General features: G+C 42.4%; 4 protein-coding genes across 4 annotated transcripts in view; all 4 read right to left on the bottom strand.

Moving 5' to 3' along the window:
- The window catches only part of LOC130380461 (E3 ubiquitin-protein ligase TRIM39-like), a 106,686-nt gene that overhangs the window by 78,664 nt on the left and 10,071 nt on the right, over positions 1–17,951 (bottom strand). The gene's annotated exons all lie outside the window — the stretch shown is intronic.
- Positions 1,254–2,936, bottom strand: LOC130380992 (zinc finger protein 239-like). Its single transcript, XM_056588412.1, has 2 exons — positions 2,900–2,936; positions 1,254–2,350 (listed from the first exon to the last, which is right to left on the bottom strand). Exons 1-2 carry the CDS (start codon positions 2,934–2,936, stop codon positions 1,536–1,538), a joined length of 852 nt encoding a protein of 283 aa, XP_056444387.1. The 3' UTR covers positions 1,254–1,535.
- On the bottom strand, positions 4,764–6,795 carry LOC130380458 (probable E3 ubiquitin-protein ligase TRIML1). The gene is made up of 2 exons (XM_056587676.1): positions 6,640–6,795; positions 4,764–6,533 (listed from the first exon to the last, which is right to left on the bottom strand). Exon 2 carries the CDS (start codon positions 6,529–6,531, stop codon positions 4,906–4,908), a length of 1,626 nt encoding a protein of 541 aa, XP_056443651.1. The 5' UTR covers positions 6,532–6,533; positions 6,640–6,795; the 3' UTR covers positions 4,764–4,905.
- On the bottom strand, positions 14,686–16,991 carry LOC130380466 (E3 ubiquitin/ISG15 ligase TRIM25-like). Its single transcript, XM_056587690.1, has 2 exons — positions 16,835–16,991; positions 14,686–16,728 (listed from the first exon to the last, which is right to left on the bottom strand). The coding sequence occupies exon 2, from the start codon at positions 16,724–16,726 to the stop codon at positions 15,485–15,487; it is 1,242 nt and encodes a 413-aa protein (XP_056443665.1). The 5' UTR covers positions 16,727–16,728; positions 16,835–16,991; the 3' UTR covers positions 14,686–15,484.

The raw sequence follows: 17,951 nt of genomic DNA, 5'->3' as shown, positions 1-17,951 counted from the left end.
GACACACCTGTCCTCCTCTTATTGAAGCTGAACTGAAGGGGCGTTCACAGGGGAGCCGGCAGCCCTGCAGCCCCACAATGAACCAGGACTGTTGAGGGGCTCAGGGGACCAGGTTGGTTGGTTTGTTTAGACTCCTCGTCCAAAGGATCCCCAAAGTCCTCCCTGAGCAGCCCAGACCTGGGCCTTCATCTCACTGGACGCTCTGGGTACAAACGCCTGATAATGGTCATGTTGTGAGTTATAATTTGGCTAACATGATCTTCTACATTTGTAGGTGAGAGAAGGTTCAGTAACCAGACGGAATAGTCTCAAACAACGAGTCTTGTTTTTAATGCCATTGAGATTTTGTCTATCACATAAAAAACTGTCAACAATTCAGTTTTTCTTTAATCTTATCTCATCTCATTCGGTGCAGGTAGTTCTTCCTGCAAAGTGTTTCACATTAGTACTTGTTTTCAAATGGAGTACGTACACCGGGGGTGATTCTCTAAACCACGCGGTCAGTAGCTTGTCCAAAGCGTGTGACGTCATCACTCAGCTGGAGTTCAGCACCTTGGAGAGCGACAGCAGAAGACGTCTCCCACTCTGTCTGACACACAGGAAGCCAATGTAACGATTTAAGAATTGGTGTAATATGTTGATTTTTTTTGGTCTTTGTTAGAACTCTTGCAGCAGCATTCTGGACAAGCTGAAGTGTCATGTTGAGAGAGAGAGAGAGAGAGAGAGAGAGAGAGAGAGAGAGAGAGAGAGAGAGAGAGAGAGAGAGAGAGAGAGAGAGAGAGAGAGAGACTAGGGATTGGCAAAACGATTATTTTCCGGGAATCAGTTCTTTCCGTTCACTATCAGGATTCGTTCGTTTGATTAGTTCGTTAAGTCAGATTACGTCATTTGACAGAGAATCTCACAGGTGTCTGCCGCCCCCCCCCCCCCCCCCCCCCCCTCCCCCCTCTGTTGCTTATAAGTATTGGGTGCGCCCAACAATTAAGGCTTTTTCACAGCCTGCCCTACCATAAGGGTACTTTTCTGCCCTCAGATTAGTATTCATGTTCAAACTTGAATGCACTTAAATGATTTAATGAATGTAGTAATTAAAACGTATGGTAAGGAAATATTTGAAAGAAAACACACTAACGCGCACACACAGTAATATTTACATGATGAGAACTGGACTTTTATTTTGAGGTGTTAAAGTAGGCAACGTGATTTTTATACTTGTTGCAACCGTAGCAGACAGCAGTAAGAAAGGCATTTTCTCTTCCCTTCTCACGCTCATGAAAGCAATGGCTGTGTGTTTATAATGCAGTACTTTGTTTTGCAGTCAGAAGTGTCCTAGAACTAAGTCATTCGTCATCACACTGACATCATTTCTCAAAAATAAAAACATGGCGAATCAAAAGTTGGAAAGCGTTTAATCATGATGAAAAAAAAAGCAGCACCTGGATACAGGTGTCAAAGCATCCCTTTAAAAGGGGTAGTTCGGAATTTTGGACAAAGGGCCTGATTCTCATAATGTTAGAAATAAAACTAGCCTCGCATTAGAAATTAAACTTCTCGCCGGTGTGAGTCTTCATGTGGACGTTCAGGTTGCCATGCTGAGCGAAGCGCTTTGTGCAATGGTCGCAACTGTAGGGCTTTTCCCCCGTGTGAGTCTTCATGTGGCTCCTCAGGGACGAGCTCTGGCCGAAGCGCTTCGTGCATTGGTCACACCTGTAGGGCTTCTCGCCGGTGTGGGTCCTCATGTGGATCTTGAAGTTGGAGCTGTGACTGTAGCGCTTCGTGCATTGGTCACACCTGTAGGGCTTCTCCCCGGAGTGAATCCTCATGTGGATGTTCAGGTTGCCTTTGTGATTGTAGCGCTTGATGCATTGGTCACACTTGTAGGGCTTCTCCCCAGAGTGAGTTCTCATGTGGATCTTCAGGGCGTAGCTATCACTGAAGCGCTTTGTGCATTGGTCACACTTGTAGGGCTTCTCCCCGGAGTGAGTCCTCATGTGGACGATCATATTGGCATTGTTGGGAATAACCTTTCCACACAAGACACCGGGCCGGCCCTTGCAGCCGCCCTGATGCCCAGTCAGCTCCTCAAAGCGGACTAGCCGTACGCTGCAGTTCAGGCTCTTGGCCACGCTGTGGTCAGCGGACAGCGAGCTCAAGGCCTCCAGTTCTGACGCGGCAAAAAGGGTGTCATGGACGTCCACCGCCAGTGGGCCCTCCCCTTGTCCGTAAACGCTCAGGATGCGCAGCTCCCCGCTGTGAGTTGACATGTGGGAGGAGCCAGGGGCGTCCACACGCAGACTCTCCAAGGAAGCGCCGCGCTGCGTGCTGCAGTCTGTGATGTCATTGACGTCTTCTTCAGAGAGGAAAACAGAGAGAGAGAAAGTAATGTTTTTAATTAATCATTTTCACAAAGGTATACAGTATGTACTTTGTACACACTTGTGTGTTGGAAGAATTATATTTGGACATTCTTTCCAACTTCTATTTGTTGATTATGCATTAACCTTGTCGCCCTTAGGATGGTCAAGGGTTAAAGGCTCCTGTTCCTGATCATGTTATATGAGAGAGAGAGAGAGAGAGAGAGAGAGAGAGAGAGAGAGAGAGAGAGAGAGAGAGAGAGAGAGAGAGAGAGAGAGAGAGAGAGAGAGAGAGAGAGAGAGAGAGAGAGAGAGAGAGAGAGAGAGAGAGAGAGTAGAGGCTAGGGATTGGCAAAACGATTATTTTCCGGGAATCAGTTCTTTCAGTTACGTTCACTATCAGGATTCGTTCGTTTGATTCGTTCGTTAAGTCAGATTACGTCATTTGACAGAGAATCTCACAGGTGTCTGCCCCCCCCCCCCCCCTGTTGCTTATAAGTATTGGGTGCGCCCAACAATTAAGGCTTTTTCACAGCCTGCCCTACCATAAGGGTACTTTTCTGCCCTCAGATTAGTATTCATGTTCAAACTTGAATGCACTTAAATGATTTAATGAATGTAGTAATTAAAACTTATGGTAAGGAAATATTTGAAAGAAAACACACACAGATGAAAACGCACACAGAGTAATATTTACATGATGAGAAATGGACTTTTATTTTGAAGTGTTAAAGTAGGCTACGTGATTTTTATACTTGTTGCAACCGTAGCAGACAGCAGTAAGAAAGGCAGTCGGTCACTTGGTGAATTTTCTCATCCCTTCTCAAGCTCATGAAAGCAATGGCTGTGTGTTTATAATGCAGTACTTTGTATGAATGAAGATGAAGATGTAATGAAGATGTCTAGCACTCTAAAAAATGTGTTGTTCAGTTAACTAGATAGTGAGCTAATGTAAAGTGTGCGCCTACGTCATATTAGCCTATTGTTACTATGAGCGGACTCACTTTTGTTGCGTAGTCCTAGTTATTCTTTCTTTCTACCTTCATTCAATTCTGTTTATTAGCAACTTGAGCTGTTAGGGAAACTAAGTTTTGGGTTGTTTCTGTTACAGTTTCACTCGTGGAATTCCACAATATAAAAGAGGAAATAAAGGGAACAAGACGCTCTTATCCCGGCTCAAGTGTGCTATACCTGAGTTTGGCTTGCTGTTAAACTGCGATAACCCAGAGAGACACCTCTCCGCACCGCGCGGTGGAAACGAGGGGGAATAAAACGGAAACTAAAAAAAGTTTTCAGTCACGGTGCGAATTTCTGTAGCATTGGCCTGTACGATCCAGTTTGACCATTTCCATGATAGGTAAAACCATACTTCATTAAAGCATGCAACTTTATTGTAGAACAAAATAAAAAAGAAAACGTATAAAGTGCTTGCATGATATTGAAGCCTACGACGATCGTTAGCTAACTTGTGTGGTTGTGCCTTGTCATTTGTTGTGCCATGGCAACGCGATTGCTTTATTATTTATATTTAAAAAAAAGTATCAAAGTATCGGTTCTCTTGTTTTGGGAATCAGTTCTTGTCGTTCATCTTCGGGATTCGGAAGTTGTGATCGAATCGTTCGCGACCGACCTATTCCTAGTAGAGGCCTACTCTAGGTTCAGAAGGCCGTTATCATCCAACCTTATGCTCGAAGTATGTATATATATATATATATATTGACAATTCAAAACATTTATACAGCAAAAGTGTTATATCTCTATATTTATGTTATAAACACTGAAGTAAACCAGTCAACGGTGTGAATAGGAGTATGCCTCCGGTGTCCGACTTTTTCTGGAATTTTTTTGAAAAGTTGGCATTGTTTAAAGAACAATTGCACCCTCTGGTAGTTGAGCCATTGCCTCACCCAGCCTGAGAGTCCAATCAGTCTGACTCGGCCAGGTGAGGATGCCTCAACCACACATCAGCATAAAGCCCACGATATTGTACAGAAACCTATTCCACTGAATAGTACGGTGAACGTACCTATTAGACTGAATGCATATTGTACTGAGTTTGTTCCTATTCTACTGAAAATGTGCCTATTCAGCTGAATACATATTTGACTGAGTATGTACCTATTTCACTGAATACATATTGTACTGAGAATGTATCTATTCCATTAATTACCTATTGTACAGAGAATATACCTATTCCACTGAATACATATGTAGCTTTTCCACAGAAGATGTCCCCATTATACTTTCAATTTTTATTTTTATTTAAATCAAAGTTTAAAAACATTGTTTTGTGTTGTAAAACATGATTCAAAATAATAAAGGAATATATTTGGTTAAGACATTGAACATTATTGTGTAGTCTTATCAGTTATAATGGGTAATATTGTTGATAGTACACAGTGTTAGCTTAATGTATTGGCCCTTGTTAAATGACAGTGAAAAAGTACGATATCAATCCAGTTCTTTAAGATTTCACACAGTAGAGTGTAATTCAGGAAACAACATTAGTTGTTTCCTAGTTGTTTGATTATTTTATTATTAAACAAAGGTCCTAGTCTGTTTGATTGACAGGTGAGAGGATCAGGGGGGCAGAGTTTGTACCTTCTTCATGTAAACATGGAGAGAGGAATGGATAGAGAGGCTCACTAAAGGAGCAGCCAGTAACATAGTAGATATGAACCCTGGCTTCCACATCATAGAAGGAGACCAGACCCTCATCATAATCAACAAACACCCCCACCTTCTGGAGCTCAGCTCTCATAGGGACATAGACATAAAGCTTATCATTAAATGCCAACCCATCCTTGCTGAATTTAATGGTCCAGAAACCTGTCTCAGGGGTCGCACGTATAGCGCCTTTTCTATTGATGGATTCTCTGGCAACACCAACATGCCATTGAGTCTTGTCTTTAACCTTGACCTCAAAGTAAAACCTCCCTGAGGAGAAGCTCTGCCTCGTGAGAACACATACACACTGTGTAAATCTCTTAGGGTTGTCTGTGAGTTTCTTCCTTACACCTCCATCATGTACTTGTTTCCCATCCTTAGACAGGATGAGACTGGGACCAGCTGTATCAGGATCCAGAGTCACATCTACTTCATACTGCTGGACCCTCTTCAGTTCAGCATCATTACACAGCTTCTTCATCTCCATGTTCAGTGTCTCCTCCAGCTGATCCAGGGATCTCCTCAAGGTCCCTACGTATGACGGAGGACGGACCTCCACCGTCGTCCAGTCCCTGGTGGGTGGAGGATTCTTCAGGGATCTGAAGGCCTGGAGGAAGTGGAGGTGGTCTTTAGTGTGTGAGAGCTGCTTCACCTCTGAGCTTCTATTAGTCAGATCTTCTATTTCCTGCTCCAGCTCTTTGATGAGGCCTTCAGCTTGTTTCTCTGTGGATTTCAGTCTCTCTTTAACCATTTTGTTGAGATCATCCTGGCACTTTTCAATGCAGCGCATCAAAGCGGCGAGGACCTGTACACCATCAGCTATCTCTCTGTCTGCGTCTGCTTTGCTGCGTTTGACTGTGTCTTTAATCTCCTCAATCTTTTGTTTTCTCTCCTGGACCATCTGCTGAACTTCAGCCTCCATCTTCCCCAGCTTGGCCATCTTCACTTCATATTCCACCTTTAGAGGTATAGCATGATGGAACCTGTGGTCTGTCTCTGTGCAGATCTGACACACACAAAACTGGTCATTCATGCAAAAGAGCTCCAGTAGTTGATTGTGTTTCTTACACATTCTGTCTTCCAGACGGTCCATAGGCTCGACCAGCCGATGTTTCTTCAGGCCTGCGACTCTCTGATGTGGCTCAAGGTGGGTTTGGCAGTAAGAGATAAGACACACTAGACAGGACTTCACGGCCTTCAGCTGGGTCCCAGTACAGACGTCACATGGAACTTCTGCTGGTTCAACACATGGCTGCACTTTTACTTGTACGGATGTTCTACACTGAGCGGCCATCTCTGATAAAAGGGTATTGACCTGTAGATAAGGTCTAGTTTGGAACAGATGGTTGCAAGTAGGACAATTGTAGTTTTGTTTTTTATGCCAGAACTTTGTAATACAGGTCCTGCAGAAGTTGTGTCCACATCGTGTAGAAACTGGGTTTCTGAACACATCCAGACAGATGGAACATAAAAGGTTATCTTCAGTACAGGATGTTTTAGCAGAGGCCATTCCTAGACACAGATGACAAGGTTTATGTATCAAGCATTTTCAATACGTTAAATTCTATAACGGGTAGCAAGGTGTTAACTTATCTCGAAGTTGTGCTGTTATTCTCACCTTGCTGTGGTTTCTGTCTTTCAGACTATTTGTTAAAAAAAATTGATTTATTTTCCTCCTGAAAGAGAGAACTGCTTCCACTTCGGGTAGCTTTGGTTCCTATGAATGTTAGATTTAGTTTCCTGATCAAGACATCCTCTACTCTCCTCCCCTAACACCTGACTCCTCCCCTAACACCTGACTCCTCCCCTAACACCTCCCTCCTCCCCCAACACCTGGCTCCGCCCCCACAGACACACAATTCACTGATTGGGTTTGGCCACATTAATTTACGTTGTAGGCTACTCCAAATGCATTGAAGTGCGTGCAAATATGTTCAATTTTTTAAAGACAAAACACAGACCAAGAGCTGTTTTAACCTGAGACAATGTGGTGATTTAATGGTGATATGCCTCTGTAACTGGGATTAAGAGTTATACAAAAACAATTGACTTGAATTTACTTTCCCCGAGGCTGGAATTTTCTACAGTCCTCGTAAAAACCTCCCTCTTCATGTATGTCCATTGTCCAGGTTATATGTGCTATAATTGTTTGTGATTTAATATTGAGTTAACGCTGGTAGTTAAATAAGGCTCATCTCTAACCTCATAAAACAGCTGCATCATGTGGCTCAGGGTAGGGCAGAAGAACCAGACCAACAAGTTCACTAGGTAGCACGTAACATTAAGGTACACATATTCGGCAATAACTAGGTGCTTATTAATATGCCTAGTAGTAACATACTGACCCTTTATTAGTAATTATTAGACACATATTAATACCGTATTCTGTGTAACCTTATTTTACTCCATTAATTAAGATTTCACCCAATATAACCTCCTAATTATTGTTTAATTACTGCCGTTATTGGATATGAGTAACGATGCTAATAACCAAGGCATCATTGGGGCCTTGTAAAGGGGCAATACCACAAGAATAGGTATTCCTTCTTTATTACTCTGAATTAGTATAGTCTATTCGTATGGAATACAACCCAAACCTACAAGTGGTAATATTACCCATATTAACTATTAATTAAGTCTTAAATCAAAATATGTTCCCTATTCTAAAGTGGGGTCTTGCAATCTCTTCGCATTCAGTAAAGTCATTACAGCATACAACTAGTAGTTAGAATCCAGGTTAATTTGTTTTGAATTGCAAACAGTAAAGGCATACAGAAAAGACTTAAAATGGCATTCAGGTTACTGCACTGAACCAAAACAACGTACGAAGACAAAACCAGGTCCCCAGGTCAATTATTTAATTTCAAGCATAACATAACTATAGGCTTGTGTATCAATGCCAGTTACAGCACAGAGGTGCTTACAATGCAATAAATCAGCAAACAAAAAAATATAGAAAAATAAGACCGAAATTTGTTTCACACTGGATATTTTTTTCGTATGTCATGGAAAAGCATTCCATAGTGGTCCACTCAATAACATCTAAGAGATCTTTCAGGATATATTGTGTACGGTTTCCTCTTAGTCACCACATAGTTGATTTGCACATTCCCCAAAGTCACTCAGGGTTTTGTGTGTGCACCTGTAATTGGATCAACAAAACATTCTCTACGGTTAACAGTTAGATGAGTGTAACCTTCATCATGAAGACGGCGGTATGATATACATCTATCTGAAATGTTGGAGCTTCCTTGACAAATGTGCATATTTATGATGGGGAGGGGATGACTGGCTGAGCGGTGAGACACTATCTTCCTGTCCTTCTTGATGCCCAACATTCCAAACACCCGGAACTCCAGAGACTTGCCCGTCCTCTGTACTGAAATTCCCCTAACCAGTCATCATTATTGTTATGGCATGAATGTGTAATGAAGTACTGAAACAACAACATCAATGACGACCTTAATAAAAAAGAGAATGTTGCTGTAATCATAGTATAAAAGATTAGGGAATGAATCAAGGCTCAACATTTCAAGTGTTTTCTCAAGAATGTATCTTAAGGAAGAGCAGCACAGGAAAAATGTGTCATTTCTTAAAATGAGCCTTACTCTCCCCCATCATAATGATAACTAGATCTAATGAAATAATAATATGATAGGCTACACTACAGATTGACACAATATCTTTACAACATATTTAGGGCATCTAGTGGCATGTTTACATCTGCATTCAGTGTTCCAAAAGGCCTTGTTCATTAACCACCTGTTAAACCTCATGGCTTCTTTGGGGCACTCTCTAAACTGTATTCGGCTTAAGCACTAATGCTGAGACACCATGATGTATTCCAGGCTAAGCAATGCACACCAACATGACGACCAGTCCGGTTTCACATTTCCTGTTAGAAGCAAGAATACGTGGGTGGTTTTAGTTTAGTGAGAGGGTGAGTTCGGGCTCCACTTGCCATTTTGACCTAATGTAATATATATATTTTACAATGATTGCCGTAGCCGTCAAGATCTGTGCTAGCGGTGCAAATGTGCTAGCCGCTATGTAAACAGCACTCGGTGGGCCATAGTTGCCTAGCCTTAATTAGGTGAGTGCTGCATGCAGCGCTCAACTATTGTTCTACGTAAGTTTTATTATTTTTTTCTTGATTATTCTCTGCAAACTTTGGGACCTATCTCCTTCCTAAATTTTTCACCTTGAAATTCCATTCAAATTGTTAAATATTCAGAATAGTTTGGAATCGCGCGCTTCATTTCAGATTTTTTTAATATTTGACACTTTTTAAGTGTATTTAAGATGCATAAAATATTATCTTTCTTTAACATTGGAGTCAATGGGAGGCCTCTGGTACTGCAACTGTTTAATTTTCATTCAACCATTAAACAAATGTACATACTTGAATCTTCAATAATAACCTAACGGAATTTCGATATAATTTAAACTTTTTAGTTTTAATTTCATACCGGCTTCATTTTCAGTTGGTCTCATGTATTTACGTTGACGCTAGAGCTTGAGGACGTTCAGCAGTGTTTCCAGATTGGGTGTTTTTTCCCACTGGTTTTGGCTGCTTTTGGAGGAGGTTCAGGCAGTGTTGCCAGATTGGGCTGTTTTTCCCGCTCTATTGTGCTACTTTTAATCACACACCGGCTCGCTATTCTTTTAAAGGCACACACACCCACAACCACACACGTGCACACACACACGCACACACACACACGCACACACACACACACGCACACGCACACGCACACGCACACAAACACTCTAACACACTCTCACACACAATAACATAATTCACCACACCACTGCTATCTATCCTCGTTCAAAAAATGCGGAATTCCAACTATGACACTCCAGTGATCGACATGACTATCCACCAGTCTATGTTTACTAGCCGCCTGCTATCTTAATGCATTGCAAGCACCTCTGTGTTGTAACTGGCAATGATGCACAAGCCTATAGTTATGTAAAAAAAAAAAAAAAGGAGAGAATAAGAATCCTATTTTAGACAATAGGGTTGCAGTAATAAAGTAACTTGCAGTCAAGTTGTGAAGGAAAACCAAACATTCTGTTGGAGCTGGTCCCAACCCACTACCAGAATAAAGAAAATGCATTCTGGCTGACGTCTGGTAGACAGTAGCCCTCCATTGAGGGGCGGGGCTTGAATGCAGATCAGGTTTTCACCGTCTCTGGGATGGTGCCAGAACATTTGATTGACGTTGCCTGATAACCCGAAACTGCCAGTATCAGTTAAAGCGTGCAGTAGCATGGGTTTAGTAGAGGGTCATTTGAGGGCATATTTACATACGTTATTAAAATGTTAGGCATTTAAATTGAGATTTGGACCAGGATCAATCCACAACACTACTATGTAAACCACTACATCACCTTTCATCAAAAAAGCAACAAAAAACCAGGGCAAACTTTTTGTGTTTGGTGGCTATGATTTCATAATATAAGGTTCTTTATTTCCCTTTTATTTACACAAACACAGGACACGCACACACACAAACAGGGGTCACCATACCAACAACTCAGCATGAAATCAAAGTCAGTCTCTCTCTCTCTCTCTCTCTCTCTCTCTCAATTAAATTAAATTCAAAAAAGCTTTATTGGCCTGAGGAATATAAATTTGCCAAAGCTGGTGAACAATAAAATAAACAGTGTATTAAAATAAAAAGGTAGGGTATATGTTATAATAATAATAAGTATGAACCGTTAAATACCGTAAAATATCTTTACATATCAAATGATATACTATAAAATTACTTAAAAAGTTAAAATGTGCGATATTATAAAAATTACAAAAATTCCAGTATCTTGTATACACAGATAAGTTAAAGATACACAAGATACTCTCTCTCTCTCTCTCTCTCTCTCGCCCTCTAAACCCTAAGCCCTTAGTGGACGTTATAACGCTTCAGACGACACAACATTTAACTAAAACAAGGGTTAGATGGGTAGCAAGGAGTGGATTTCCCTTGGGTGCCGCTCCTCCCAACGTTTTATTTTCTCCGCTTTGAGCTCGCAAGAAAGGCCAAGTCTGCTGGCGGTGTGATGCGCTGCACATGCTACTTATATTTGAGTTTGGTTAAACGCTGACTCAACAATTCCAGGAATCCTTTGGGTGATTTGAATCGCTAGTACCTGGTGGAGCTTGGCAGTTGGTGCCGCACCTTCAGAAAACCACAGAACGGCCCGTAGTTCACTGAAGGATCTGCATTCATAAATTCAGGACTTTTAATCGATAATTCAACATCTTTTGTACACCATTTATAGATCGGTTTGCATTATTTCTATTCGCTGACTCCCTCTCTAGGTGAAACACCTGCTGGTTCAGGCACCACCTCTGATTAGCTGATAGGGGGACCTGGTCCCCTGCTGGTTCAGGCACCACCTCTGATTGGCTGATAGGGTGACCCGGTCCCCTGCTGATTAGGCTCTGATGCGACACACCTGTCCTCCTCTTATTGAAGCTGAACTGAAGGGGTGTTCACAGGGGAGCCGGCAGCCCTGCAGCCCCACAATGAACCAGGACTGTTGAGGGGCTCAGGGGACCCGGTTGGTTGGTTTGTTTAGACTCCTCGTCCGAAGGATCCCCAATGTCCTCCCTGAGCAGCCCAGACCTGGGCCTTCATCTCACTGGACGCTCTGGATACAAACGCCTGATAATGGTCAGGTTGTGAGGTATAGTTTGGCGAACATGATCTTCTATAATTGTAGGTGAGAGATGGTTTAGGAACCAGACAGACTAGCCGCACACAACGAGCCATTTTTTTTAATGCCATTGAGATTTTTTATAGCACAAAGAATCGTTCTACAATTCTATGCTTCGATTTTCTTATCTCATCTCGTTCGGCACAGGTAGTTCTTCCTGCAAAGTGTTTCACATTCCTACTTACTTACTTTTTAAACGTAGTATGTATACCGGGAGTAATTCCCTAAAACCAGGCGGTCAGGGGCTTGTCCAAAGCGTGTGACGTCACTCAGCCGGAGTAAACACCATACAGTGGCGGACTCAGACTGTTTGAAGGGCAGGGGCGAAAAAATAAAAAGGGCACATTCTGGACAACATGGGGCCCCTCCAGCGGACACAGCGGCTTTTCTAACTTGATGGTGTTTTGTTCCCCCAACGGAGCCTTAAAGGCAGCGCTGCCTGGAAGGTCCTATCCCCTAACCTTAGCAAGCGCTGCCTTGAAGGTCCCATTCGGGGCACATGTTACATCTCCATGTACCACTTAAAAGAATAGTTGGGTTCCTAATTTAAAGGGGGGGTCTGAGGGTCCTCCCCCAGAAAAATAATTGCTTCAAAGACACTGTTTCCCCTTATTCTAGCGACTTTATAAACACCAAAATGAGTTGTTCCCATCATTGTGCACTTTCACATTTTAGCCAAAGAAAGGAGGATGCCTTACTGGTTTCATCTTTACTAACATTTAAGTAAAAATTAGACTGGAGAAAATTCAATGTGCCGCTACCATACAGTCTTTGACCGCTGACAGCCAGCTACGGAAACATTTAAGGAAGTTTTCCTTCATGTTGAGGTGATAGCTGACCATTATCGTCTCTCTTGCATGAAATGACCTACACTTGAATGATCTTGAACGCTCAAAAAATGTATGTACATTTTAAACCGATTATGCAAACTGAAAATATTAAGTTTTTCTAACTTGGCATCTAATTGCGCTTTTCCACTATGGGTACTGGCATACTCTTAATCCGCTCTTTGCTTCGTTATCCAGTGGAGATTTAAGTACCACTCGATGTAGCTGTTTGTCATGGCGACGCCACATGAAAGCAACGCCTCGCATTCCCCGTTTGTCAGCTACCAAAGAGAGGAACGTCTGCACCTCAATCGCTAACCACGACATGTTTTTTTCGGTTTGCCATATTCTTGCTCCAGAGGGCACATCATCATCATCAGGGGCAACCTAGGGCACTCATTAATTTTTGTTCACGTGTAAAGGGCAGCCAATAAGGCACTTTCTCTCATTTTCACCACCATAGAGGGCACTTTAGCACACTTTTTCAACCATGGGGGCACCAGACGGGCAGAAGGGCACTAGAAGGGCACCAGACGGGCAGAAGAGCACTAGAAGGGCACTATAAGAACCAGACGAGCAGAAGGGCACTATCAGGGCACTAGAAGGGCACTGGAAGGGCACTGGAAGGGCACTAGAAGGACCAGACGGGCAGAAGGGCACTATCAGGGTACTAGAAGGGCAATAGAAGGGCACTATAAGGACCAGACGAGCAGAAGGGCACTATCGGGGCACCAGACGGGCAGAAGAGCACTAGAAGGACCAGACGGGCAGAAGGGCACCATAAGGGCACTCATTAAGGCACGTCAGTGAATTTTCTTGTTCTAGAGGGCACATCATCATAATTTATTGCATGAAGGAGCACCCTAGAGGGCACCTAATCATGTTTTGCACGTGAAAAGGGCAGCCAATAAGGCATTTCCTCTAATTTCCGACACTCTTGAAGGGCACTTTAGCGCGCTTTTTCAACCATTGAGCCACGAGGGGGGGCGGTCGCCCCCCCCGAGCCCCCCCCCCCCCCGAGTCCGCTACTGACACCATATACATGTTGCATTAATTTAACACATTCATGTTATTCATCTACCTGCCTACCTGCCTATAATCTTTCACTTACGTCAATTTTTTTTTTTTTTTTTTTTTCTTGCCGCGTGTTCTACTTGAAGCTCCGAAGTCGACCAGCGTCACCGCACACTTTGAAATAACAACACGTCAAGAGAAGGTAGAAAGCTTCTCCTCCTCCCTCTCCCCTCGGTGCGGTGGTGGGAACAACCAAAGCGCCACGTGAAGCCGTGTGGTTTGCTTCGGTAGTGCCGGGGAACCCTGAGGTGAGAGACAGAGAGACGGCAATCTGACCCATGAGCACCACGCGCCAACCCACTTTACCCTAAAGTCTACACAACCGCAGACATTCACCGCCTTCTACCGGTGAACAACCACGTGACTGCACGTTTCTAAACGGCACCTGCTCAAAGAAGCCCACATGAGGTAATTAAGGACGTCATTAACTAATGAGTGGCAGCTGGCTGTAATTCGTACCTTAATAATGCGATATAATGCAAAAAATAAAAAGAGGACAATTTCTCACAGTATTGTGACATATTAATTGGACTATAAATATTCCCATTATTAATTGGAACATAAATAGTCTTATTAAATGTACTACAAAAGAGTATTATTAGGGGCCCACAAATAACTTTCCGCCCCTCTGTGGTGATACCCACTCCCGCCACTGGGTGTCGCTCATAACACTAATTTTGGGACTGCTGCTTGTATGCGCCAGAGCACAGGTAGTAGACTTTAGCAGAGACAAGTCAAGAGGGTATTTACACACATGTAATGTGTATGCAAGACAATACTTAACCCAATCCTGGATGAGCTAAAAAGGAGAGCAGAGGTAGGAGAGAGGAGGAAGAGAAGAGAGAGGAAGGAGAGAGGAGAAACTAAGAGGAGACGATGGAGAGGAGAGGAGAGGAGAGAGACAAAGTCATGGTACTCACAAACAAGGAGACACATGTTACCCATGTTGGGTTGATGTATGGTGGGCATTAAAAATAATTCGACACCTTAGCTTTTTTTCCATTTTTATTGAAACCATAATGTTTTTACATTTGATTGCTTTGTCATTCATAATTCAGACTTATGAACTGCTAGTAATGTTTAGATGATTATGATATACACATTAATCCTCAAACCATGCTCTACGTAACTGCAACAATTAACAATTATATATATTATTTTATATATACATAGAAGTAAAACTCATATAGAATATATAGAATATATATAGAAGTAAAACTTAAAAAAACTGGAGAAAACAGACAATGAAGAATATAATGTTATCTAATAATTTACAATGGGTTATATTTTATAATATTCAGGGTTCACTTCCTTCTGAATCTCTCGTTGTTAAATGCCAGCAGTACAACATGAATGCAGAGCTCTCAGATCTCACATAGTATAGATTCTAATTCAAGAAACATAATCAGTTGTTTGGGTTGTTTTTATTTTATTATCCAAACAAAGGTCCTAGTCTGTTTGATTGACACGTGAGATGATCAGGGGGGCAGAGTTTGTACCTTCATAATCATAGTTACATGGACAGAGGAATGGATAGAGAGGCTCACTAAAGGTGCAGCCAGTAGCAGAGTAGAGATGAACCCTGGCTTCCACATCATAGAAGGAGACCAGACCCTCATCATAATCAACAAACACCCCCACCTTCTGGATCTCAGCTCTCAGAGGGACACGGACAGGCGGGAAATCAGTAAATACCAAACCCTTCTTCCATCCATCCAAGAAAAGAGACCAGTAACCCGTCTCAGGGGTCTTTAAGCTCTCACCTTTTCTGTCGATGGACTCTCTGGCCACTCCTATATACCATGCAGTATTGTCTTTACTCTGGACCTCAAAGTAAAATCACCCTGCGGAGAAGCTCTGCCTTGTGAGAACATGTATATACTTTGTAAATCTCTTAGGGTTGCCTGGGACTTCCTTCTCTACAACTCCATCACGTACTAGTTTCCCATCTTTAGACAGGATGAGCCTGGGATGGGCTGTATCAGGATCCAGAGTAACATCTACTTCATACTGCTGGACACTCTTCAGTTCAGCATCACACAGCTTCTTCATCTCCATGTTCAGTGTCTCCTCCAGCTGATCCAGGGATCTCCTCAAGGTCCCTACGTATGACGGAGGACGGACCTCCACCGTCGTCCAGTCCCTGGTGGGTGGAGGATCCGTCAGGGATCTGAAGGCCTGGAGGAAGTGGAAGTGGTCTTCAGTGTGTGAGAGCGGCTTCACTTTTGAGCTTTTATTGGTCAGATCTTCTATTTCCTGCTCAAGCTCTTTGATGAGGTCTTCAGCTTGTTTCTCTGTGTCTTTCAGTCTCTCTTTAACCATTTGGTTGAGATCCTCCTGGCACTTTTCAATTTGGTGCATCAGAGCAGTGAGGACCTGCACACTTCCCGCTATCTCTCTTGCTGCGTCTGCTTTGCTGCGTTTGACTGTGTCTTTAATCTCCTCAATCTTTTGTTTTCTCTCCTGGACCATCTGCTGAACTTCAGCCTCCATCTTCCCCAGCTTGGCCATCTTCACTTCATATTCCACGTTTAGAGGTACAGCATGATGGAACCTGTGGTCTGTCTCTGTGCAGATCTGACACACACAAACCTGGTCATTCATGCAAAAGAGCTCCAGTAGTTGATTGTGTTTCTTACACATTCTGTCTTCCAGACGGTCCGTAGGCTCGACCAGCCGATGTTTCTTCAGGCCTGCGACTCTCTGGTGTGGCTCCAGGTGGGTTTGGCAGTAAGAGATAAGACACACTAGGCAGGACTTCACGGCCTTCAGCTGGGTCCCAGTACAGACGTCACATGGAACTTCTGCTGGTTCAACACATGGCTGCACTTTTACTCGTACGGATGTTCTACACTGAGCGGCCATCTCTGATAAAAGGGTATTGACCTGTAGATAAGGTCTAGTTTGGAACAGATGGTTGCAAATAGGACAATTGTACTTTTGTTTTTTATCCCAGAACTTTGTAATACAGGTTCTGCAGAAGTTGTGTCCACATCGTGTAGAAACTGGGTTTCTGAACACATCCAGACAGATGGAACATAAAAGGTTATCTTCAGTACAGGATGTTTTAGCAGAGGCCATTCCTAGACACAGATGACAAGGTTTATGTATCAAGCATTTTCAATACGTTAAATTCTATAACGGGTAGCAAGGTGTTAACTTATCTCGAAGTTGTGCTGTTATTCTCACCTTGCTGTGGTTTCTGTCTTTCAGACTATTTGTTAAAAAAAATTGATTTATTTTCCTCCTGAAAGAGAGAACTGCTTCCACTTCAGGTAGCTTTGGTTCCTATGAATGTTAGATTAAGTTTCCTGATCAAGACGTCCTCTGCTCTCCTCCCCTAACACCTGACTCCTCCCCTAACACCTGACTCCTCCCCTAACACCTGCCTCCTCCCCTAACACCTGCTCCGCCCCCACAGACACACAATTCCCTGGTTGGGTTTGGCCACATTAATTTATGTTGTAGGCTACTCCAAATGCATTGAAGTGTGTGCAAATATGTTACATTTTTTAAAGACAAAACACAGACCAAGAGCTGTTTTAACCAGAGACATTGTGGTGATTTAATGGTGATATGCCACGGTAACATGGATTAAGAGTAATACAAAAACAATTGACTTGAATTAACTTTCCCAGAGGCTGGTATTTTCTACAGTCCTCATAAAAACATTATATAATAATAATAGTTATATAGCAATATAACCTCCAAATTATTGTTTAATTACTGTAAATAAAGCCGTTATTGGATATGAGTAACGATGCTAATAACCAAGGCATCATTGGGGCCTTGTAAAGGGGCAATACCACAAGAACAGGTTTTCCGTCTTTATTACTCTGAATTTGTATAGTCTATACTTATGGAATACAACCCAAACCTACAAGTGGTAATATTATCCATATTAACTATTAATTAAGTCTTATTAAATCAAAATATGTTCCCTATTCTTAAGTGGGGTCTTGTTCATGTGTAACTCACAAATACTTTAACACTTATTAACAAACATGTTCACTATTCTAAAGCTGCAATCTCTTCGCATTTAGGTAAGTCATTACAGCATACAACTAGTAGTTAGAATCCAGGTTAATTTGTTTTGAATTGCAAACAATAAAGGCATACAGAAAAGACTTAAAATGGCATTCAGGTTACTGCACTGAACCAAAACAACGTACGGAGACAAAACCAGGTCCCCAGGTCAATTATTTAATTTCAAGCATTAGATAACTATAGGCTTGTGTATCAATGCCAGTTACAGCACAGAGGAGCTTACAATGCAATAAATCAGCAAACAAAAAAAGATAGAAAA

This window comes from Gadus chalcogrammus, chromosome 4 (assembly GCF_026213295.1).
Source record: "Gadus chalcogrammus isolate NIFS_2021 chromosome 4, NIFS_Gcha_1.0, whole genome shotgun sequence".
NCBI lineage: Eukaryota > Metazoa > Chordata > Actinopteri > Gadiformes > Gadidae > Gadus > Gadus chalcogrammus.
The sequence above is the reverse complement of the archived record's forward strand: the minus strand, read 5'-3'. Positions and strand labels throughout refer to the sequence as shown.